The sequence below is a fragment of the Myotis daubentonii genome, chromosome 2, assembly GCF_963259705.1.
Source record: "Myotis daubentonii chromosome 2, mMyoDau2.1, whole genome shotgun sequence".
NCBI lineage: Eukaryota > Metazoa > Chordata > Mammalia > Chiroptera > Vespertilionidae > Myotis > Myotis daubentonii.
In genome coordinates, this window is record NC_081841.1 from 42,733,847 (window position 1) to 42,760,398 (window position 26,552).

General features: G+C 37.1%; 1 protein-coding gene across 5 annotated transcripts in view; it reads left to right on the plus strand.

Annotated features, from left to right (window-relative positions):
- Positions 1-26,552, plus strand: part of LRRK2 (leucine rich repeat kinase 2) — a 123,059-nt gene that overhangs the window by 70,571 nt on the left and 25,936 nt on the right. For all 5 annotated transcript variants that reach the window (XM_059682578.1, XM_059682574.1, XM_059682575.1 and 2 more), the window contains 12 exons: positions 918-1,099; positions 4,654-4,883; positions 5,278-5,405; positions 6,426-6,644; positions 10,450-10,651; positions 11,619-11,707; positions 18,189-18,376; positions 19,494-19,648; positions 20,659-20,805; positions 20,949-21,140; positions 21,759-21,905; positions 22,787-22,887. In XM_059682578.1, the coding sequence (XP_059538561.1) occupies positions 918-1,099; positions 4,654-4,883; positions 5,278-5,405; positions 6,426-6,644; positions 10,450-10,651; positions 11,619-11,707; positions 18,189-18,376; positions 19,494-19,648; positions 20,659-20,805; positions 20,949-21,140; positions 21,759-21,905; positions 22,787-22,887 (1,980 nt within the window). The remainder of the gene's footprint in view (positions 1-917; positions 1,100-4,653; positions 4,884-5,277; positions 5,406-6,425; positions 6,645-10,449; positions 10,652-11,618; positions 11,708-18,188; positions 18,377-19,493; positions 19,649-20,658; positions 20,806-20,948; positions 21,141-21,758; positions 21,906-22,786; positions 22,888-26,552) is intronic.

Below are 26,552 nucleotides of genomic sequence, written 5' to 3' on the forward strand. Positions count from 1 at the left end.
CTTTACTCCATTGCCTCTGTTACAAATCTGAAATTGATTATCCATTGATCTCAGAAAAAAACTTTTTTTGGGGCCAAATTCAAAAGGCAAAAATAATTAAATGTCTAAAACTGTGAGGTTCAGAATAACTGATTTTTGGAACTTGATTTTTGCCAGAAAAATTAATATTTTTTATTTTATTTTAAAAGTAATGAGCCCTAGCCGGTTTGGCTAAGTGGATAGAGTGTTGGCCCGTGGACTGAAGGGTCCCGGGTTTGATTCCAGTCAAGGGCACATGCCTGGGTTGTGGGCTCTATCCCCAAGTGGGAGAGCACGCAGGAGGCAGCTGATCTATGATTCTCTCTCATTATTGATGTTTCTATCTCTCTCTCCCTCTCCCTCTCTGAAATCAATAAAAATATTTTTTTTAAATGAAAAAAGTATTGAGTACTACTTAAAATTTTGGAATGGAAAAAACAAACTCTAGTTAACGTGCCACCTAACTTAGTTAAACAAAATTTAGTTGTATTTTAATAGTATTAAGTTGTATATAAGCTTGTGATGACCAGATCTTTATAGTTTTACTGAAGAACAAAACAATGTGAGGAAACAGATGATTGGATTTGGAAAGCCATAAAGACATTTGCTTTCAGTGTTGTGAAGAGATGACTTATGTTACCAAGGGAGCAAGGGTTTTCAAAGATTATAAATATGTGACCTAGTTTTGGGTAAGTCCCTCATATTTATCTCTTTAAGCATTCGTAGTGAAAGCTGTGCCAAGCACTTGGAAGGGTTTTGATCCCTGTTGAAAGGTTGTGCATGTCGCTGATGGGATCTCTGGTCCTCTCTGGCTCCCTTATCAGCTTCTTGTTCCTTGGCAGCGCACATCTTCCTTCCCACCAACAGACTTTGCCCCCTTTTTTTTTTATTTCATTAAGATTCCTCCTGAGATCGGCTGTCTTGAAAACCTGACATCTCTTGATGTTAGTTACAACTTGGAACTGAGATCCTTTCCCAATGAAATGGGGAAATTGAGCAAAATATGGGATCTTCCTTTGGATGAGCTGCGTCTTAATTTTGATTTTAAGCATATAGGATGTAAAGCCAAAGACATCATAAGGTTAGATCATTTTATTTCCATTTGTTTCTGTTAAGTGTGTTTCAGATTTCTCTGTGACTTTGAGAAATATAGAATTACAAAATAAGAAAAAAATGTATAGTACTATTTAACATTAAGATGCTATGTATCATTTGCCTTTTATATAATGAACTAGAGGGCCGGTGCATGGATTCATGCACTGGTGGGGTCTCTCGGCCTGGCCTGCCCCCTCTCACAATCTAGGACCCCTCGGGGGATGCCGGACTGCCTGTTTTGGCCCGATCTCCTCAGGCTAGGCCAAGGGACACCACTGGTGCACAAACCCATGCACCGGGCCTCTAGTATGAATATAAGATCTTTGGTTAATCTCTTCCCACCCTCCCCATCCCCCTTCCTCTGAGATTCATCAGTCTGGTCCATGATTCCATGCCTGTGTGTTGAGCATCTGCCCCTGTTGGTCAGTGTGTGTCATAGCTACTGGTGGAATGGTTGCTTAGGCCTTCATATATATATATATATATATATATATATATATATATATATATATATATATGAATATTTTTCCTCCTTATCATGTTTCTTGCTAGAAACAGACTCTAAAAGGAAAGTACTACTAGTTGGTCTCTTGTTACCAACTACACAATATAAAGAAGTATAGCAGAATATAATGAATTCTTTTTTATGTATTTATTGATTTGTAGAGAGAGAGGATAGAGGGATTAAAAACATCAGTGCCAGAGAAATATCATTGATCAGCTGCCTCCTACACGCCCCCTGCTGGGGATTGAGCGCACAACCCTGGGCATGTGCCCTCACTGGGAATTGAACCAGTGACCATTGAGCCACACTGGCTGGGCTATAATAACTTCTTAAGCTTCATTTCAGATAGAAGATAGTTATATGTCTATTTTATTTTAAAGCATTATAGTTTCTTAAATAATAAAACATTACTAACTTTGGTTTTGCTTACTGACCTTGATCATATTTGAAATCCCTGAAACTCCCCAGGTATCACTGTTTCTGGTGCTTACACTTTACAAATGTCAAATATTTTTGATAATTGACTTTATCTCCTTGTTATATTTTAACCATATTAGTCTTATTGTTACCTATTCATACAATTATTTATTTCCATTTTTACAAAATTACTTATATCTATATTTATCTTACAGGTTTCAGCTCATTTATCACCCCTCATTGTGTCCCTGACTATAATAGCCATTAAGGCTGGGACTATGGCTGTATTTACTCATTGTCTGATAGTTGGCACAAAGCCTGGCATACAATTTATAGTGTTTGAATTACCAGAGAACTGTATTTACCTAATTATCTTCTGCTTACATTTCAATTTATATTTAACTTTTAATGAAGAACTAGTAGCCCTGCGCACGAACCGTGCACCAGTAGCTCACCAGTAGCTCGCTGCCACCCTCCAGTAGCTCTCCACCCACTGCCCTGCCCTCCTGTAGTTTCCCCCCCCCGCCCCCCCCCCCTTTAGCTTGCTGCTCTACCCCCTCCTGTAGTTCTCCACTGCCCCCTTGTAGCTTGCTGCCCCACCCTCCTGCTGATCCATGATCCGGTCTTACTCGGTCAGTCATTACACTTTAAGGTGTAATGACCATTTGCATATTACATCTTTATTATATAGGATAATTTCTGTCCTCCTGAGCTTGATGCAATTTGAAAGGAAAGAGTTTGTTGCCTGCTATGCTAAACATGACCCCTGATTTTAAATAATTATGTCTCAGAATTTTTCCTTCTTGAAACTGAAAAGATGTTCATATGAATATTGGTTCAATTACTATAAAACATTTAGTGGAACTAGTTTTCAGTGTATTATTTCATATTATCAAGCCACTGTGTAAGTAAATCTTTTAAACTCTGTTTTACATTTTAGAAAAGACAAAGACCTGGGATAGTTTAGAAATTGTAGACATCCTTTGCTTTTTCAAAGAATGAGTTTTTTCAAAGAGTGGTGAATTCTGAATAGTTAATGGTCACTGGACCATTGCTTTTATTGTTTATTGGTGATGAAAACAGAACTTTAGTTGCATGTGAGAAAATGACTGATTTCAGTAATAGCAGGTAGAGATATGATCTGTCAGGTCTTATTTTCTCAAGTTTCAAAAAAACCAAGAAGAGTTATTCAGCTTTTTGGTCAGATCACCAGGACTGTTGGTCAGATTCCTGTTAGTTATGAGAATGGATCTGTCAGTGATCTCTAAAATTCAGTTATGATTTAATTTCCTTCTCTAATTTTAAACTGTGGCAACATTTTAATATACTTAAAATGTACCTTTATATATTCATTATATCTTAGAGAACACTTAAAATCTATTGATATAAAGGTGGCTTTGTTAGCTACCTATGGCATTTCTAAGTAGTTTCATCTATTTTCACACTAAGATGATTAGGAATAGCAATATATCTGATACTATAATTGTTTATGTATAGTAATTTATAATGTAACCAATATGACCTTTCCATGTATATTATACATATGCATATATGATATATGTGAATATCCTATCTAATAAAGAGGGAATATGGTAATTGACCCTCATACTGTCACAAAGATGGCAGCGTCCACAAGCCAATAAGGAGGGTATATGCTAATTGACTGCCATACCCTCAAAGATGGCAGCACCCACAGCCACAAGATGGCTGGCAGGGGAGGGTAGTTGTGGGTGATCAGGCGAGCAGGGGAGGGCAGTTAGGGGCAACCAGGCTGGCAGGGGAGGGCAGTTGGGGGCGATCGGGCCAGCAGGGGAGCAGTTAGGCGTCGATCAGGCAGGCAGGAGAGTGGTTAGGGGTGATCAGGCTGGCAGGCAGAAGCAGTTAGGGATGATCAGGCAGGCAGGCAGGCGAGTGGTTGGGAGCCAGCAGTCCCGGATTGTGAGAGGAATGTCCGACTGCTGGTTTAGGCCCAATCCCTGTGGGGCCTAAACCGGCAGTTGTACATCCCCCGAGGGGTCCCAGATTGGAAAGGGTGCAGGCTGGGCTGAGAGACACCTCCTGCCCCAGTGCACTAATTTTGTGCATCGGGCCTCTAGTATACATTATATATGTCATCCATGAATATATATGTACACACACATATATAATGTACCCAATATAACCTCACTATCAAGGTTTAGCATAATAGTATGCATGGGTACTCTAACTTGGCTCTCTGTCACATGGATTTTCTAAAATTTTATACTTTATAATTTTTTAGGGTTTTGTGTTAATTTAAATAAATCTCTGTGTGTGTGTGTGTGTGTGTGTGTGTATAAAATTCTAATGGGCATTGCAAACATTTTTACATTTTGATTATTTATGGTGATGGTGTAACATGTCATTGTGTTTGATAATGCTACCAATCATTATCAACTATACTAATATTAATAATAAAACATAGGCATTAACAGCATACTGAAAGACAAGTGCACTTTACTTATAAAAGTTGTGCATTTTTTTGCATACTATATTTTAAAAATCTGACATTTAAAAGAGTTTAATGCACAAGAATTTACCAATATTTTAAGTATACTATTAAACAGTTTATTATTTTATTTTTGTCTTTCTAATACCAGGTTTCTTCAACAGCGGTTAAAAAAGGCTGTGCCCTATAACCGCATGAAACTTATGATTGTGGGAAACACTGGGAGTGGTAAAACCACCTTATTGCAGCAATTAATGAAAACCAAGAAATCAGATGCTGGGATGCAGAGTGCCACCGTTGGCATAGACGTGAAGGACTGGCCTATCCAAATAAGAGGCAAAAGGAAGAAAGACCTGATTCTAAATGTGTGGGATTTCGCAGGTATTTATTTTGCTAGAATTTTAAAATCATGTTGATCTCTTATTTAGATTTTGGATTTAAAAACGGAGTTTTCTGTTCCAATACTGCAAAGAGACCAGTGAATCCTATGGAATTATTCCAGAACTGTTTACTTCTCCCCGCATTACCCTTGCCACCAGGACAGAGAAGTGTATGGAAGGGAATGTTAGAAGCTGTAGGTGGCAGCTGAAGTATGGGGTTCATAGCTAACACCTCAGCCAGAAGTTCTCAATCGCTAGTAAACACTCAGTTATAGTCTTCAAACATCGTTGATTGTTCTTCTCTCTTTTTTGTATGCTGAATTGTGTATAGTATCATCTAAAAAATTTGTTTTGAAAAAAAGCAGGCTAAAAAAGAGTCTCCAATCTCTGTTTAGGTCGGGAGGAATTCTACAGCACGCACCCGCACTTCATGACCCCGCGATCCCTGTACCTCGCCATCTATGACCTCAGCAAAGGGCAGGCTGAAGTTGATGCTATGAAGCCTTGGCTATTCAATATAAAGGTGGTCTATTCTAATCATTTGAGAATACAGAGTAATTTCATTTTTTTTGTATGTAAGGTAATTTACTTTAGGCAAAGAGTTGCTTTAAGAGTTTTGTGAGTTTTTTTGTGTTTTTTTTTAAGGAAGTTAGCAGCACTGAAATTTTGAGTTGGCTCAAAGTAATTAAGTTGTGACATGAAAATAAGGTGTTCCGTATTGGTGAGTGTTATAGATACTTGGAACCCTTTTCAGCTATAAACATGGGAAATACACATGCTAAACTATGTTTATCATATTTTAAAATGGAATATGAGGTTTTCTAACTTAAAATAAGTTATGCTAAAGAAAACCAATCTGTGCAGCTTTGAAGATGCATAGTGGCAATTTAGTATGAAGTTTTTCAGATCTTACACTTATATATGGCACCAGATTAATGTGCTCCTTTATTTATTTATTTATTTATTTATTTATTTATTTATTTAGTGAACTGAAGTATAATTGACAATATGCTCTTATATTGGGAATCTCTCTTTGTTAGTTTCCACTTTGTCCTTTGCTGCCAGTTATTCCTTACAAGCTCGTTTTGTAATTTTGGTAATTTTTTAAACCTTTTTTTGTTTCTACTTTATTATAGTTAGACAAAGTGAGCAAATATTACAATGGCAGTGATACTTTAGTGGTTTTTTTTCCCATTGTAGACTTCAAATAGAACGACTTTAGAAATGAATTCAAGAGATTGAATTTGCAGAGAAGGAAGAGAAAATATAAACCATATCATGACGCTGGAATAATTCGTGGGTTTTTTAAGTGCTTACTGGAAGTCCAAAGCACACTTAGAAAGTTACCCACCTGAAACGTGTTAATAATTGAATTGAGAAGACACATAAAAACGACTTATAAAATTTCTTAATGTTGCATTATTTTTCTTAGGATTAAGGAAAGAAAGGCAGCTGTTTTCTTCATGATGTCCTTTAATTTTTCACTTCCACTCGAGTGAATTTCAGTGGAAATGTAATCAGTATTTTGGGTCTTTCTCTGTAGGCTAGAGCTTCCTCTTCCCCTGTGATTCTTGTGGGCACACATTTGGATGTGTCTGATGAGAAGCAGCGCAAAGCCTGCATCAGTAAAATCAACAAGGAGCTCTTGAACAAGCGGGGGTTTCCCGCAATCCGCGATTACCACTTTGTGAACGCCACCGAGGAATCCGATGCTTTGGCAAAACTTCGGAAAACCATCATAAATGAGAGCCTCAATTTCAAGGTAACGTAGTTAATGCCTACTGGGGTCTGGTAGCTACGTCTAATTTATTAATTCGTATGCTACGCAACTGCTTAGAAATGGCAGAAGACGAGGTATTTTTCATATCTGTTAGCGTTTTAAAGTATTTTCCGTTTTAAAACTACTCATGCCATACTTCATTTCAGGTTCATAGAAATGGGAATAAAAACAATTAGAGGGCCTGAGAGGATCTAAGAGAGGGGATGAGAGACGGAGGGTGTTTCTGAGAGAGCCTGAGCAAATGATTCTGATGCCTTTCTCTCCCAGCTTCCCCCCGTGGTGATGTAATCAACAGGGTAAATGTGAATGCTGGGGCCTTGGGATCATCTTTCTTCTGTTAGTTTTTTTACTGTTTTTTCTTCTCCTGCTTCTTTCTTTGGTAGCTCCTTTTGTATACTCATCTTGCTATTCCAGGCTGCTCCTCCATACCTCCTGTTCCTTTGATTCCCATTATAGATGTTTTTCCCTCAACATTGTTAGATGGCTTTTCACTTGGTTGCCAAGATCACTAATTTGGTTTTCGTCAATGTCTAAAAAATTCTTTTAATTACATACAAACAGGGTTTTTCATTTTAGGAATGATGTCTTTGATTTCTAAAGTGCCTTTCTAATAAATCAAATACAATTCATTGGGTTTATAAAACACAGATAAATTAGTTACCAGGCAGAATACTTAAAAATATTTTTATTCATTTCAGAGAAGGGAGAGGGGGAGAGATATAGAAACATCAACGATGAGAGAGAATCGTTGAATCCCTGCCTCCTGCACACCCCACAATGGGGATTGAGCCTGCAACCTGGGCATATAACCCAACCAGGAATTGAACCATGACCTCCTGGTTCATAGGTTGATGCTCAACCACTGAGCTACACCGGCCAGGCAGAACACTTATTTTTAATACTTACAGGAGAGAGAAATTTTCCAGGGTCCTCCAGACAGCATGATGTAAACTGTGTGGAATAGGCCCTGACATTGTAATATGAGAAACACAGTGGTGACCTTCATTGTTAGTTCCTGTTGGCTTAGCTCATTAGCACTAATGATGTAGGCATGGCTTGTAACTAAGGGGTTGTTTTGCCTGGACAGTCCCAGCATAATTATAAGTAGTGTCCCACAATGTCCTCAATCAAGCATTCCGGTCTGGATGATGAATGTGATGGTCGCCCTGGTTATAACGTGTCTGCCGGTTAGCTTAGTTCTGTCCCATTTCCACTGATTATGCTCCTATCCAAAGCCTAATGAGCCTGTTGTAAATGTGCTGGTCTTCGTGGTGTCCCAGGAGACAGTTTGCACGTTTGTATCTTTCAGCACATTTATCTCAGTCACTGAAAGGTTTTGCCAGTGGTGGGTCACTCTTGGCATTTTATGTAAGAAGAATGGTGTATTATTTTATTTGCTGAGTTTCCCACTCTCTCATGGGACTTATGATTAGAGATTAACATGACTTTTAAGAAACAAATATACAGAAGTCATTCATCCAGTTAAATATTGTCTTTATCCAGGTGGTTTTCTTCTGAGACTATGCCTGTTGTTAATTATACTATTTTAATAGCTTCTCTTTTTATCATTACTGTTGGAACATACATTATATTTTTTAAAAAGACCCCTTGGAGGTTAATTTTGTTTTGAAAATGCCTGAATTTTGTTGAAACAAACACTATGGATAAAGTGGTTAGTTCATCAAGCTGGAATAGTACTGCTTTTGTCTAATAACATGTTGTCACTATCAATCAGTAAAAGCATATTTCTTCCTGCATTTATAAATGAAATCTGAAGGCAACACCATGCAAGGATGTAAAAGAAATGCTTTGAAAAATAGAAATGTTATTTTAAGAAAGGTATATATTGCTAATGTATACACCACTCTGGCACTTTTGTTCGAAAATTCATTTGATTGCTTTGCAGAATAGTGACTCTTTTCGATGACCTAGAACCAACGAGCTTGCTAGACCTTTAATATTCTTTTCTCCCTGCAGTGCTTCAACCCATATTCAAATAGCAGCTTTTAATCTACTAGAGATCATTCTTTTTGCCCTCTCATTTTTTCTCCTTTCTTTTATCTTGGCTCTTCTCTAATATTTTCCTGTCTCACCTTTATTAACATGTATCTGTGCAAACGCTAGAATAAAACTGGTGTGTGTGTGTGTGTGTGTGTATGTATGTGTGTGTGTGTGTGTGTGTGTGTGAGAGAGAGAGAGAGAGAGAGAGAGAGAGAGAGAGAGAGAGAGAAAGAGAGAGGCTGTTGGTGACCTGACACAAATTAAAAGAAATAGGACAAATCAGAACAATACCCCTTTCAATTTGTCCAACCCATTAGCAGGTATTCTTTCCTGGCCCTGGAGCCCAGTCCTATAAAATTCATCTTTTTTTCTACATGATTTGCTATCTGTGAAAACCCTTGTTTATTTATAACTGTAGGTTTGCCTCCTTGAGTTAAAACATAAACTTCAACCTGAAGTTTTGTTTTATTTTAATTTATAAATAATGCAGAGAGGGACTGTGAAAAGTGTAGATTAGTAGAGTTATAGTTAATTTTCTGGGGCAAGGGATAGATGAACACAGTCTTTCAAATTACTGTTCAGAGGTAAATATGTAAATAATGGGTATGGCAGCTGTAAATGAAGCTCCTTAAGGTTCTAGTTACAAGTAGAAAAAGAGCAAGTTAAATTTTATGTGTGTTTATAAACCCAATTTCTATTTGTAATATGTTTAATAATTTAGGTAGGAATTTTGGTATGTCAGGTACACAACATACAAGAATATATGCATGGGTCTAGAAATGGGGAGAGTTTGCCACCTGGTGGTTCTTAAAGGCATTTTAGTTACTATTGTTAGAGCTGTATTTCTATTTCAAATTAGATTTTCATGGGAAAAAAATGTGTGGAAAAGACTGTCATTATCAGAAACATCATCTTAAGGCAATTTAACATATTTTTATTTTACATTTCAATTAGTATGCAGTTATTTTTTTAAATATGTTTTATTGATTTTTTACAGAGAGGAAGGGAGAGGGATAGAGAGTTAGAAACATCAATGAGAGAGAAACATCAATCAGCTGCCTCCTGCACACCCCCTACTGGGGTTGTGCCCGGAACCAAGGTACATGCCCTTGAATCAAACCGTAGGCCGACGTTCTGTCCACTGAGCCAAACCAGTCAGGGCTAGTATGCAGTTATTAAAGTCAGAGTGTCACAGAACAGAAGTCATCCTCTTTTGTCAGTGTTTTTGGATGACGTTTTATTTTCTCAAGTTTAAGGTTTTACAAAAAGCCTAGTTTAGGTGAGGAGATGTCATGTCTGTCTCCAGGCTTTGCTGTTGATACGTACATTAATATAACATTTGCAAATAACAAGCACAGAATTTAATGTTTTACCTCACGGTGTGGATATTTTCATCTAATAAGCAAGGTTCAAAAGCTCTTGTAGTACTGATTGCTTATATTAGCATGTCTATTGCATATATGTTTAATGTCTTAAAAAACAGAAAATCTTTTATTTATGGTTAGGTTTTTGCTATGTATTTTCTGGATTGCTGGGTAAATAATTCCATACTATTTTATTTGATAGTCTTTTCAAATTGGTTCCTGTGTTCATATTTTTATCTTATTACCATTTTATTTATCCCTCAAAATTTAAATGATTTAAATCACATTTTGATTTTAGTTGAAAACACACTTCTGAATGATATGCCCCTTTCTTTAAACCTATTAGCACTGAATTTATCCACCACCTGACAAATATATGAATACAATGGATTTTTTACAGCTTGTCATTTTTAATCACATAGATCCGAGATCAGCCTGTTGTTGGGCAGCTGATTCCAGACTGCTATGTAGAACTTGAGAAAATCATTTTATCAGAGCGTAAAAATGTGCCAATTGAATTTCCTGTAATTGACCGGAAACGATTATTACAACTCGTGAAAGAAAATCAACTGCAGTTAGATGAAAATGAGCTTCCTCATGCAGTGCACTTCCTAAATGAATCAGGTTTGGGTGTTTATTTGTTTCAGATTTTTTCAAAGCGTGGCTATGGTCATTTATAAAAATGGATCTGAACCATGCTAGAATTTGCAGTCGCTACTTAACAGAATAGCTCCAGAATTCTTTCATAGGCCACTGATGTCTATCTTCTTGGAAGATCATCCTGTGCATTGATGTTAAATCCTATGTCATGTCATAAGAAAAACATTGGAAACCATCTAAGGGCAACAATGGAAAAAGCAAAAGTTAAAATGTGTGGGTTCCAGGTCTTGACTGTACTAGTCAGGAGCTGTGGAAGCCTGAGTATAAGGCATAGCCTTTCAAAGTATCAAATGAATTTAGTGTGTGTGGAAGTGGCTTACCTACCGGAGAAGAGAATTATTATTGGAATGGTCCAATGGGGCACTTTGAGAATCAGTGGTTGCCTGAGATGCAGCTATGAGTGCAGATCTTGCTCTGTTATATCACATATTGTCAGCATGACCTCATACATAACAACTCTCAATTATGTACTTGATCAGTATAATATAATTTGATATGAAATTATATTAAATTTCATATAATTTTTTATATGAAAATTTTTTTTCACATGGGTTATAATCTGTTCCTTCTTCCCATCATTCTTAAACCAATAGCTTCCTAGGATATTCTGTGTCTCTTACCTCTATTTGAAAAATGAAATGTGTCTTTGTATTGCATATTTAGAAAGCCAAAAGGAAAATTATGAATTTCTGTTTGCTTGTAAATAGATGCCCTGCAATACATGGCATTGTCTCAAATATGCTGATATATGATCACTCAATATCATTAAAAAATACTTCTTTATAATATTGGATGTTAGGGCTGGAGAGCTAGGATGCCCATGCTGACATTGTCTCACATGTCAATGAAGAGGTTGGACTAGATTCTCCTGCTCTTTGATGTTTGTATATTCTAGATTTCATGTTTCATTGTTTGATTTTTTTTACTCCAGGGGTCCTTCTTCATTTTCAAGACCCAGCACTGCAGTTAAGTGACTTATATTTTGTGGAACCCAAGTGGCTTTGTAAAGTCATGGCACAGGTTGGTGTCTTATATTTTTGTGACATGGGGGTAATGATTGAAAAGGAGAATAAATGGCACCCAGAGCATTGAACATTGTAGACTTGCTGTTCAGTTAAGATAGAAACTACAGCAAATATAGAAAACTATAGGGCACTTCATGTAAAAAACTACTTAAAGAAGAGCTTTGTGGAAGAAGGGAAGGTACCTAAGAATTTACTTTCACGCCTTTAATGTCTGTAATGACGATGTTTGTACCACTGAGTTCCATGGCGCTTTCCTAGATCCTGATCATATCTTTGGTTTGGTTGATTTAGTCAATTGTATGAAAACTTTGTGAAAATCCTTGGAGTAAATATATATAAGAAAATTGGATCATTGAGCCTGTGAAACCTCTATCTAGACAACATGGAGGGGGATTTTGACTCTTGAGAGAAATGATTTGAGTTCTAAATGCTTACAATTTTTGAAAACTTTGGATTGCAGTAGTAATAGCTATTTTTTCTTCATTTATATTTCATATGGAAAATTATTTCTTCTATTGATAATTACCATTGAGTTTATATTAATTAGTTATAATAATCCATCAACATAGGTTTGCTACAGAATGTCACTCAGGGAGAACACACTAGCTCAGGTTTTTTTCAACAGTAACTCTTAGGGCCAGATAATTCTTTGTTGTGCATTATAGGATAATAGCAGCATCTTTGGCCTCTACCCTGTAAATATTAGTAGCATCTTCCTAGTTTTCACCACCAATGTGTTCAGACATTACCACATATTGCTGGGGATGCAAAATCACCCTCACAAACAGAGATGAGCTCAGGGAGGATGTCTCTAGCATCTGCATTCACTGGCATTTATTTGGTTTATGAGTATAATTTATAGTTTTGCACGTGGCTCCCAGAATCCCTTAAATAATTATATCTTCTTACATTAGGAGTCTCTCTTCCAATTAAACTATAATGGTAATTAGATTCCCTCAGCTAATCTTGAATGATAGTTCCTAAAGTCCAACTAAAGAAACTTATTTGGATCTAAATCTTATAACACAAAACTTGAGGGCATATTGAAACATTATTTTAATTGGCAATCAATTGTAATGTGGTAGCAATGACTATTTTGGTAGCTATTATTAGGTAGCTTTTTATCCTTCTGCACACATGCCATGGAAAGTGTGATTGTACTCATCTGCTCCGTGATAATGGAGCCAGTAAAGTGACTGGTCAAGAGTACTAACTCTGAGCCATTGTGACCTGTACTCAAATCTCTTGTGAAACTTACTTTGTGACATTTCTTAATGATTTAAGTCTGTGGTTTTTTTTACTTACAAAATAAGCATAGTAACAATTTTAACTTATACATTGCCTCTCTAGTTCAGTGTAAGTGAGCAGTATATGTTAGCTAGTTTCATATTTGACACATTTGGTGATTAAAGCTTATTATTTTAGGAAATGAAAAAAAAAATCTTCAAAGCCGTACAGATGTATTTAAGCAGTTTTGGAAAGTGTGCCAGTATGGAGCTAATCAACAGCAACAAAATCTGTGCAGTAGATGCATTCTCAACAGCAAAAGGAGTTTTAAATATTCAACCCTGAAGATTTTGTTGTCCTAGTGGCATGCTATCATGCTCTATCTAGTCAAGAAAATGCTGGATGTTGCACACAGAAGTGATATTTTTCTATGTGAACTAGGAACATTGAAAGCTGCACACATGTGGACACTATTAGAGTAGGTGGATTAAGGAAGTGGTTTGTATGCAAATCATAATCTATTAGCAAAAGCAGATTTCCACCATCACCACAATAAACTCTCTGATAATTCTATAGAATAATTAAGTTGAAACTCCATGGAAGTTCTTCTCATTAGAATGGTTAGACTGTAAACATGTTAATTTAAGTGAAAACCAATTCAAGAATTTGAATAGCTCCAAGTTATTTTAAAATATAGGCCTAAAAGGTCAATAAAATGATAATTTAAATTTCTTATTAACTTAAAAAATAAATAGCACAATTCTGTTTATGCTGATACAGTGAATTGCAATGTCGTTTTCACTGAGTTTTATAAAGAATGAAAGCTATAAATAATCAAGTTTAAAGAAGAATGACTTGTCCAATACCCATCATGAAAAATAAATAGGGATATTTGCCTGCATGAATCAGCAAACAAGAAAGGGATTAATTTCATGGTGCAGAAGTGCTAATGAGCCCACCCTCCCTCTATATGCCCTGAGCTGTTAGGTCACTATACTTATTAAAGAAGGTTCCATCAACACAGAGAGAAGTTTACAAAACTCATTTAACTGTATGATACAAGATATGAAAGGGGCTTATTGAATTAATCGGGTGGAGTATTAAAAAATTTGCATGGCAATTTAGTCTTGGTAACGTGTGAAGGAATTTGAAAAATTCTCATTACTTGCAAAAGGGCTTATGAAAGCCTTATAAGTTACTAGGCTGAAGGAATATTAGTAGGTCTTTTAAAGTGACAAAATTAAGATAATGTTTCAGTTTTCTATTGCTTTTTAACAAGATACCCCAAAGCTTTGAGACTTAAAACGTCGGCTGTGTTTATTAAGCGATCTGAGGTTAATTAGGCTCAGTTGAGTGGTCTGGTCCACAAGGCCTTGGCCAGGGTCATTCCAGTGGCTTCCCTTATTGAACTGGGCTGGAGGGTCCAAGAAGGCTATGCTCACAGTTTGGTGCTCCTCTGTGTGCCTCTCATGTGGCTCCTTCTCCTAACATCTAGGCCCAGAACTGGTGTAATGTTAGTTCTGCCACATGCTAGTGTATGGAGCAACCCCAGGCCAGGTCAGATTCGAGGGGAGAGGAAATGGACTCTACTTCCTGAGGTACTGATCAGCATGCATGTATAGGGAGAGAAGGAATTGATATGTCTATCTTTGGAAACTACCACAAAGAATGGTGGCACATATAGATATATATAAAAAAGCAAGCACAAACCTCCTTTAAAACCAATTGGCCTAAGTAAAATGAATTAGCATAAGTATATAAGTATATAAGGATGGCTTATTTACTTCTCAGAACAGCCCTCTTAAATGGTACTGTATTAACTCTCATCTTGAAGGTGAAGAAGTTAAGTGACAGGGAGGTAAAATAATTTATCCAAAATTATACATTGGGATTTCAGACAAAGAGGTTTGACAGCAGTGTTTATAAATCTAACCCTAGGATAAAATGCTACAAATTTCATTTTCTCAAAATCCACCCATCTAACCTTATTTATTCAAACTATGTTCTAGATATTGTTCTGGTGCTGGGACTGTAGTACTAGACAAGACAGCATCCCTATACTCATGAAGCTGACATTCTAATGGGAGGAAATGACCAATAAGAAACACTTACATGTCAGGTGGTACAAAGTGCTACAGAGAAAATATAAAGTATGGTTGGTAGCAGAGCACGAGTTGTTAGACAAGGTTATAGTCACTTAATAACAATAACACACCAAACAATTCTTTTTACCACCTAAATTGTAAGAATGATCTGGGACATCTATAAAGTGTACAATATGGGATATGTCCCAAAATATAGGTTGTTTAAAAAAATTATTTTTTGATTACAGTTGACATAAAAATATAATTTTTACTCTTTAACAACTCATTATACATTTTTGTTGGATATCATTATGTTTATTGATTCAATAAACATTATCTGTATAAAATAGAAATACAGAGATGAGTAAGAAAAGTCCTGAGCCCAAGGATTTTACAATCCAACATTTCAGACAACTACATAATGTAAATAATGTTTGCTCCTATTTAAGTATCCCTTAAACATAGATCTACTAAAGAAATTAAGCACAAACCTCTTTTAAAAATGAACTTGGCTAAGTAAAATGAATAGGAATATGTAGATAGTAATGGCTAACACATGAGGACTTACTATATGACAAAAATCTCCAGGCAATCTAAAGACAGTTATTTTTTTATTGTTTAAAGTATTACATATGTCTCCTTTTTTCTCTGATTGACCTCCCTGCCACTCCCGCCCCTCAGGATATGCCCCCACGGCCCCAGTGTCCGTATCCATTGGTTATACTAATATGCATGCATACAAGTCCTTTGGTTGATCTCCAACCCTGCCCTCCCCCCCAGACTTCTCTCTGAGGTTGGACAGTCTGTTCAGTGTTTCTTTATCCCTGGATCTATTTTTGTTCATCAGTTTATGTTGTTCATTATATCCCACATATGGGTGAGATCATGTGATATTTATCTTTCTCTGACCGGCTTATTTCACTTAGCATAATGCTCTTTAGATATATCCATGCTGTTGCAAATGGCAAGAATTCCTTCTTTTTTATAGCAGCATAGTATTCCATTGTGTAGATGTACCACTGTTTTTTAATCTACTCATCTGCTGATGGGCACTTAGGCTGTTTCCAAATCTTAGCTATTATAAATTGTGATGCTATGAACATAGGGGTGCATATGTCCTTTCTGATTGGTGTTTCTGGTTTCCTGGGAGATATTCCCAGAAGTGGGATTACTGGGTCGAACGGGAGTTCCATTTTTAATTTTTTGAGGAATCTCCAGACTATTTTTCCACAATGGCTGTATCAGTCTGCATTCCCACCAGCAGTACATGAGGGTTCCTTTTTGTCCACATCCTCTCCAGCACTTGTCGTTTGTTGATGATAGCCATTCTGACAGGTGTGAGATGGTACCTTATTGTTGTTTTGATTTGCATCTCTTGGATGATTAGTGACTTTGAGCATGTTTTCATATGTAAAGACAGTTACTTTTATTATCTCACTAGATGCCTGGTGCACAGATTCATGCACTGGTGGGGTCCCTCAGCCTGGCCTGCACTCTCTCACAATCTGGGACCCCCCCGGAAATGTCGAAGGCCCAGTGCACAGATTTGGCCCAATCCCTGGAGGCCAGACCGAGGGACCCCACCGGTGCATGAATCCGTGCCTCTAGTATGCATATAAGATCTTCAGTTAATCTCTCCCCCACTTCCCTCTGAGATTTATCAGTCCATTCCATGTTTCCATGCCTGTGTTTCTGCCCCCTAGTGGTCAGTGCGCATCATAGCTACTGGTTGAATGAAAGAATGATTAAAAGGTCAAATGGTTGCTTGGGCTTTTATATATATAGACTAGGGGCCCAGTGCACGAAATTCATGCACTGGGTGTGTGTGGGGGGGGAGTGTCCCTCAGCCCAGCCTGCCCCCTCTCACATACTGGGAGCCCTCAGGCGTTGACCCCCATCACCCTCCAATTGCAGGATCAGCCCCTTGCCCAGGCCTGATGCCTCTGGCCTAGGCGTCCAGCCCGGGCAGCGGGGACCCGGAGCTGCAGTGGCCCCGCGATCATGGGCTTCGCTTTAGGCCCAGGCAAGGGGCCCCTAGCTCCTGGGACTGCCAGCTTCGACCCTGCCCAGCTCCCATTGCTGGCTCCACCCCTACTTCCTGCTATCACTGGCCAGGGCGGAAAAGGCACCTGATTCTCTGATCATGGCTGGGGGGCAGGGCAAAGGCGGCCCCAGGGCCGCCTTTGCCCTGCCCCCCAGCTCTTAGCTCCCCCCTGGGTTTCCGATCACTGTCAGTGGCAGGGGGCTTCTTCCTGCTTTCCCTTTCGCCTCCCTGCATTGTGCCTACATATGCAAATTAACCGCCATCTTATTGGCAGTTAACTGCCAATCATAGTTGGCAGTTAATTTGCATATAGCCCTGATTAGCCAATGAAAAGGGTAGCTCGTACGCCAATTACCATTTTTCTCTTTTATTAGTGTTGATTTTACAGAAAAGGAAACTGTGGCTTGAAGACATTAAGTACCCTTTCCCAAGGTCACACAACTAGAAATTGAGCCTGTGTTGAACTTGGGTTCTTCTGACTTATGTTTTTAACTGCTGTGATGATGATCAAAGCTCAAAAGTATAGTCTCCATGTTAGAATCACATGGGTTTCTTGTTAAAAAAGCAGTTTCCCAAACCTTATACCAAACCTATAGATATCAACTCTGAGCGGAGTCCAGCAAAATGCAGCAGTTCCTTTGAAAATTAGTAAACTGTACTACACTGCCTCTCTTCTCATTGAGGAAAACACCTTCTACTACATAAATATATAGTGAAAGTTTTATTAGAAACCATTGGTGATAACATAGTCTGGAAGATAATTTCCCTAGAAATATATTATTAATGAAACTGTAATAAGAATGCAGAGTATGAGATTGATCTGCTGATGGGAACTGTGGAAGGCTTTGAGCTTCATTGGCTTTGGAGGATCTTCATAATTTCAGATCTGAATTCCTTAATTTAATAATTTTGTGAGGGTATTTTTTTGAGTGGATGCTTTTTTTGTGGGGAGTAGGCTTCTAAGTAACATGGCTGCTAGTTAGGGAAGTTAGGTCCTGTGTTATATTTGACAGTGTTACAATTCTTCTGATTATTTTCCCTAAGCAACCTGACAGAAAATGCATTAAATTCAAAACTTTTCACAAAGTAAATTCCAGTGATTATAAGTGTAAATCTTTCAGATTTTGACAGAGAAAGTAGAAGGTGGTCCAAAATATCCTAAAGGAATTATTTCACGTAGAAGTGTGGAAAAATTTCTTTCAAAGAAAAAGAGATTTCCAAAGAACTACACACAACAGTACTTCAAACTCCTAGAAAAATTTCAGATTGCCTTGCCAATAGGAGAAGAATATTTGCTGGTTCCAAGCAGGTAAACCAAAAACTTAACATTTAACTACCCTATAGAAACTCACCATCTATTATATTGTTTTAATTGTCAGAATAACTTTGATCTATGATTAATGTACTAAGTATTATTTTTGCTTATTGTGTAAACGTTCTTCTGAAGTAAAACACTTTTAATGAAAACACTACATTTGACATTTTAAAGAGAGAGTGACTTATTTCATGTCTATAATTACTATTTGGTTTACAACTGTTTATTTAATAAAGGTAAATAGTGGAGATGTGTGTGTGTGTGTGTGTGTGTGTGTGTGTGTGTGTGTGTGTGTGTGTGTATCCTTACACAGTAATGAGAGAGTTATAGCAGACAAATTCTGGGGAGATAGTGATTTTTTATCAGAGTTTTAAAAGAATTTGTGGCAGTGAATTTTGAGAGGAGAGGGGAAACAATGGAGAGCTAATTTCTGGCCCGGTATTATAGAAATTTTTCTTACTGCTTTAGAAGCACCTGAGGAATGTTAGAAAGTAATATGACATTGAAAAGTGCAAATTGCATTGATGGATGGATGGTGACTGATTCTAAAAATAGATATATACTTTTTTTTGGACATGCAATCTTTTCAAGTTTTATATAATCCCTTGCTTGATACTTGTTTGTGCATAACCAATTATAACAATTTATTTATTAGTATAAATAAGAATACTGGAAAAATTCATGCTCTACTACATCTGAGCATGCATTTGAATTGATTAAATAACCATTGAAATTTTAAAAATATATTTTTATTGATTTCAGAGAAGAAGGGAGAGGGAGAGAGAGATAGAAACATCAATGGTGAGAGAGAATCATTGATCTGTTGCTTTTTAATGCCCTACACTGGGGATCAAGCCCACTACCTGGGCATATGCCCTGATCAGGAATCGAACTGTGACCTTCAGGTTCATAGGTCGATGCTCAATCACTGAGCCGCAATAGCTGGGCCATTGGATTTTTAAAATAGGAAGAGAATGTAGCAAAAGAAAAACATGCAATTGCTTTGAATATTTATCTTCAATTCATCAATTTCAAGTCATAAAGCACTTTGGTCAACATGGTTGGGTGTTTTATGAAACTATGTAATGATGCGATGTCCTTTTCCCTTTAGTCTGTCTGACCACAGGCCTGTGATAGAGCTTCCCCATTGTGAGAACTCTGAAATTATCATTCGACTTTATGAAATGCCTTATTTTCCAATGGGATTTTGGTCAAGATTAATCAATCGATTACTTGAAATTTCACCTTACATGCTTTCAGGTAGAGGTAAGTATTTAATGAAGACAATATGTAGAGAAGTTAGGGGGAAAATACATTAAAAATAACATGCAATTTTCACAGAGCTTACTCATTTTTTAAGGCACCTGAAAATCAGAAAATAAGCTTATACAACTTCATATTGGCCAATATAAAGACATGTGGTCAAATAAGTGTAACAATTTGTCAAGAAGAAAATTCCACAGGTCCTCACTTGAAGCCCATTTGTTCATATTTTAGACACATTTAAAATATGTATGAATAGTTTGCTTTCTATGCCAAAGCAGATTAGAAGCAATATTTTTAAAAGGTGGATTACCAAGAATCACTGGTTTAAATATACACACACAGGCATTCTTACACACACACACACACACACACACACAGAGAGAGAACAAAGAAAAACTAGGAATGAGCACTGCAAAGTCAGAGAGTTTTACTCAATGACTTGTAATATCCTGACCATTCAGACCATTCAGCATAGAGACTATAGTAGCTCCATTCTGCTGCGTAATCCCAGAGGAGTTTAAGAAAAAAAAAAAAGAATTAACATGATGCCACTGTTACTATATTCTGAAATAAATCATATCTTGCTTGTGATTAACCAGCATTTAGATAGTTACATTGCATTAAAACATTCAGAAAGTTTTAATTTGAGCATGACCACCAACTTCTTTTTAAAGAGAACTTATTTTTGATTCTCTTTCTTCATCTGTTACACATATTAAACTACTTAACACCATAAACCTGAAATCTATCTTAGGTTATCTACTGGATATTTTGTGTTGTTGTGTGTTTTTTTTTTTCATTGTTGTTGTTGTTGCAAAATTAAGGATAAAATATTTAGCATCATATTTAATACCTAAGATGAGGACTAACAATCATTATTTCAATACTTTTTTTCAAAGCAAATATATCTCTATTACTGTCAATTGGGGGGTGCAGTTTTTCCCCACCTTTAATTTATGGGGTAGTTAATAATTAATGGGTATAACTGGGTCCATTTAAACTTCTTTCAGAACGAGCACTTCGCCCAAACAGAATGTATTGGCGACAAGGCATCTATTTGAATTGGTCTCCTGAAGCTTATTGCCTGGTAGAATCTGAAGTCTTAGATAATCATCCAGAGAGTTTCCTAAAAATTACAGTTCCTTCTTGTAGAAAAGGTAAGGAAATTAATTCAAAACATTGAACTGTACCACTAAAGAAATCTAAACTTAAAAACAAACTTTATAGCTTCTCTGTGTTAGCTTTGTGACAGAATAAAGTTCCAATAGGGTGGTGATGAGCTCTTCTTTGGATTATGTAGGCTGTATTATTTTGGGACAAGTTGTGGACCACATTGATTCTCTCATGGAAGAATGGTTTCCTGGGTTATTGGAGATTGATATTTGTGGTGAAGGAGAAACTTTGTTGAAGAAATGGGCATTATATAGTTTTAATGATGGCGAAGAACATGAAAAAATCTTACTTGATGACTTGATGAAGAAAGCAGAAGAAGGTATGTGTTGATGCAACTTACAGATGTTTCTAAGTGATGTCTCAATATTTGCAAAGTGAGTTTTGTTATAAATGTAGAGACTATTCTTATCCATGGGAGATGTGTTAGAGTACATTACATTCAATTATAGTGAAAATTCAGGAAAATGGATTATATTTGTTACCCGTAAGAGCATGTATTCTAAATTGAGAGGGATGTTGGTTTTAGAGGATGAATATTGCCACATGAGCAACATAACTTCATCTGTGAAATGGGAATGCTAACCAAAACTACTTAATATAATTATTATAAAAATTAAAATAGATTATACATGGAAATAACTTAGCAACATGCCAGCCATGTAATAAGTGCTCCACGAATGTGGTAAAAGATAGATAATGTCCTAGTCAGATGTTGGATAGTCTAAGGCAGTTCTGAATTCTGCTTTCTAATGAGTGACCCTAGGAATGAGTTTTAAAATTCTAATAGATAGATATTAATTTAACCTTTAAAATTTTATCAAATTTTCTAGAAAAAAATAGGAGTGGTAAGAAAACCTAAAGGACTGATTAGAAATAATAGAAAACTTGTGAAAGTCATAATCACAAATTTATATGCATTCTTTTATGTACTTCTCAGGGGACCTCCTAGTAAATCCAGATCAACCAAGGCTCACCCTTCCAATATCCCAGATTGCTCCTGACTTGATTTTGGCTGACCTGCCTAGAAATATTATGTTGAATAGTGATAAATTGGAATTTGAACAAGCTCCGGAATTTCTCTTAGGTAACTATTTTTGTTAGTTTGAGAATTAAATGTAGGATGCATTTTTCCTAGTAATCTATAAAATTTTCAAATATAATTGTATTATAATGGTTTTTTGGTGTTTTCATATATTTATCATAATGTTTTTCCCCTTTTTGGAATGATATATTTTAAATTAATATGTTTCGGATCTAGAATTTGCTTTGCACTCAGTCTTGTAGATTAGGTTTGAGATGAGGATGAGACAAGCATGGAAGCACATATATCTATAAAATATATCCTTGCACTTTCTTTAATTTCCAGGGTTTGGAAGGCAGATAAAGAGGTTTTTGAATGTGTGATACAGCCATTTTTCAGTCTCAAAAAAGACAAAGTGGATTACCAGTTAGCTTTGATGCAAGGCATTGGGCAAATAGCTATGATAATTTTTTCAGTTTGGAATCCAGATTAACCAGAAAAAGAGTTTTGTTTTTATCAGCTATGGAAGGTGGGATAAAAACTAGTTTGGAGAAAAGATAATGAATGTGCCTTTTGGTGGAATGTGAGATTTGGAGGAGCATGTCAGTGGGAATCTCCCAACACACATTTGTAAATAGAGTTTAGGTAGCTTGTGAAATTGTGAAAATCCTGTCTGTGGGGTTCCATTAAGTTAGGGAGTGGATGGGGTCCTTGAGTGGGGAGTGTGTAAATGAAAGACAGGAACACTAGGGATAAGACCTTTAGGCCCATCTTAGTTTATGGAGCAGAAGAAAGAAGAGGAATCATTAAAGGAGACTTGATTCAATGAAGCAAGCGGGTCTGATTTATCTTCAAGTATACAACAGGTATAATTACACCAGACACAATTCAGTTTTTCTGCTGGAACAGATTAACTTATGTGCTTTGTACTTTCTTTTCAAAAGGTGATGGCAGTTTTGGATCAGTTTATCGAGCAACCTACGAAGGAGATGAAGTGGCTGTAAAGATATTTAATAAACATACATCACTTAGACTATTAAGACAGGTAAGAAATCCAATAACATTACCATATTCAACCATACACTGTTAATCTCCTAGAACTCTTGTATCACACGTTTGTGAAAATGCAAAATGATGACCATGTTTCCCCCCAAAGTTTATTTAGTTTAATCATGAAATCCCACGTTGTCCTCTCTTCATGGAGGAAAAAAGTTTTGTTTACCTTGTTGAAAACTAAGAAAAGACAGTTTTCTGATAATTCTTGTTTTCAGCCTTCATAGTTATATACTACATGTACAAAAGAAAAAGGGTACCTCTTTTGAGGTCTTGTATTTCAAAGGAATCAAAATTTATGCACAGTAGCCCATTTAAAAACGTTTCTTGGCCTCAATTAAATCACTTTTTTTTTCTCAACAAGCACTTATATTCAGGGTAATGCTGTGTGCTGATTGCCTTATGTGTCACTGAACCAATCACTATGTTAACAAAGGTATTACTTAGAGTATCCCCACCTTTCCCCAAGGCTGGAGATGGGGTCAGTTCCCCCTAAAGTTGATGGGCTGCATGGGTGAAGGTTGGATACCCCAGCAAGAAGCAAGGTATTCTTAGAAAGAAAGAAGAGTGACTGGATGTTGAATGCATAACCAGAGTGGTCACTCCAGTACCCTCTCTTGTTTGAGTACTGGTGGGGATTTATTTCTTTTTTTCTGAGTTTTTCCTTGTGCCAAGTCAACTCAGCTAAGGGTTCAAAAGCCCAAGTGAGGGCGGTGAAGGATGAAGAAATGACAGACAAAGAGAATAAGCTGGGTCTATCAGCCGTGGGCAAACTATGGCTCACGGCCCGTTTGAAATGAATAAAACTAAAAAAAAAAAAAAGACCGTACCCTTTTATGTAATGATGTTTACTTTGAATTTATATTAGTTCACACAAACACTCCATCCATGCTTTTGTTCTGGCCCTCTAGTCAAAAAGTTTGCCCACCCCTGGCTAGGTGGATGTTCCTGTGCCTGGCTGAGGCCACAGAGAGAAATCCAGAGGCAAGCTGAGCCTTTATTTTATAGCCAGAGGTAAACAAGTTAGTGGTCACCATAGTTACAATGTTCTTGTGAGTTTCACTTGTTTTGGCAGCAATTGCTATATCTCCCTCAGCCCATTAGTTTCCCAGATAAGATCTAGGGAGTGTCATAAGGTCAAGCCTAATTATGCTAAGAGGGCTGTGCCCTCTAAGCTGGGACTTGTTTGTGGCTTTGCCAATAGTTCAGTCTGAGGCTTAACCCTATAGCTGTGCCCTACATTTCCTGACAGTAGGAATGAGGGAGGGAGACAGGGTGAGAAGAGAGATAAAATCCAGTCTGCCATCTTATACCAGAAATCAATTATATTTTTGAATTTGTTCATTTTTTCTTTTGCCCTTGATGCATTAAAAAAAATATTTTGTGCCTGAATCTGAATCTAAATAACTTAGAAAAGGCACAGTTACAATTTATTAGTTACTCTGAATAATAAAAATAATTTTGTGTCTATGCAAAATATTCTGGAGTAATTTTAATTATTAGTACTAGAAGTCACACTATAGCTCTAAGGCAGCGGTTCTCAACCTGTGGGTCGAATGACCCTTTCACAGGGGTCGCCTAAGACCATCCTGCATATCAGATATTTACATTACAATTCATAACAGTAGCAACATTACAGTTATGAAGTAACAACGAAAATAATTTTATGGTTGGGTCACAACATGAAGAACTGTATTTAAAGGGCCAGAAGGTTGAGAACCACTGTTAAAGAATAGCTAATAAACAACTTGTTATATAAGTTGATTTTTCAGCCTAAGTCATTAGTCTTCAATGTATGTTTCAAATTTTCGTTAATGTGCTCTTTGAAAACCAGAACACTAAAAATGTATATAGGACTGACTAGGGCATGGACAGCTAGGTGAACCAAGGAAATGGTAGAAGGAATAGAAACCCCAAGAAACTAGAAATAGCAATCAGAAGGATATATGCACGCCTATGTTCATAGCAGCACAATTTACCATAGCTAAGATTTGGAAACAGCCTAAGTGCCCATCAGCAGATGAATGGATTAAAAATCAGTGGTGCATCTATACTACGCTGCTGTAAAAAGGAAGGAAGTCCTACCATTTGCAACAGCATGGATGGAACTGGAGAGAATTATGCTAAGCGAAATAAGTCAGTCAGAGAAAGATAAATATCACATGATCTCACTCATTTGTGGATTACAATGAACAAAATAAACCGATGAACAAAAACAGATCCAGGGACAGAGAAGCAGTGATCAGATGCTCAAACCTCAGGAAGAAGGTAGGGGAGGGGGGGGCGGTTAAGGGGCAGAGATCAACCCAAAGGGCTTGTATGCATGCATATAAGCCTAACCAATGGACACAGACAACAGGAGGGTGAGGACATGAATCGGGGGTGGGGAGAGGGCACAAAAGGGAACTAAGGACACATATGTAATACCTTAATCAATAAAGAAAGAAAGAAAAAAGAGAAACAGTAGAGTGTGAGTAATATGCTTCTTCTTAAAAAAAAAAAAAAAAAAAAAAAAAGGAGCCTTGGCCAGGTGGCTCAGTTGGTTAGAGCATCGTCTCTACAGGAAGCAACCAATCTATGTTTCTCTCTCACATTGATGTTTCTCTCTGTAAAAAACAAACAAAAAAAAAAACAATAAAAACATATCCTCCAGGGAGGATTAAAAATAAACAAAATCAATATTTCAATAAATCAAATTTAAAAAAAAGAAAAGAAAATCAAATGGAAACATTTTAGTGTTTGGTGCTACCTTTTGAGGGTCATTCTGCCAGTGGTCAGGAGTTGCGGCTGATGGATTGCATTCTTTTGCTCTTTTCTAGAGCTGCTTTTCTAGAATAGAAAATTTGGACTAGGCTTCTGCCTGTGAAAGAAAATAGAGCTAACTTGACTTGTTTTCATCAGTTTTCACCAACTCAGCTAATCAGACATAGGAGAAAAAAGATTTTAATCTTCAAAGATTTTGTCGGAAGCCTTTGTCCTTGGCAAAGCCCCTCTCAGGGCATTCAGCCTTTCTCGTTCAGCTGGCAGATTGCTCCACACTTCGGTTTCCTGATAGATGCAGTTGGCACTGATACGTCCCATCTTTGAAGCTGGTTGTTAACAAGCAGAGCTTCTGCAGAAATCACAGCTGAAAACATGAATCCATTTAAAATCAGCTAAGCTATACATTTCATTGAAATTACAGTTTCAGAGTAAAGTGAAATAGGCAGAATGAAGCATGTGGAATTAAAAAAGCAGCAGTATCCTAAAGGAGATGATGAAGTTTCGCACTATGTGGTCTAGAAAAAAAAATGGTATCAGAACAGAGACCTCTCTGTTTAAGCTAAAATGGCATCTCTGACTTCTTGGATTGGAAAGAGGTTGTTGCAGGTGGAGACTGCTTTAGTAAGGGCGACCTGAGACAGGTCAGTCTGAGGAAGGGAGAGTATTTGAGCTAAGATCTGGATGGCAAGAAGCCTTCAGCTTTGTGAAGGGGGAAGGGATTTCTAGGAAGAGAGATCAGCAAAGGCAGAGAACCTATGGCTATAAGGAGGGAGCTGGGTGGGTGCCAGGGATTGAATGAACACCAGCATGGCAGAGGGGTGGTGAATGAAAAGAAGAGAGAAAGGAGATGGGGCCTGAGAGGTGGGCCGGGGTGAGATCAGGCCAGGCCATGAA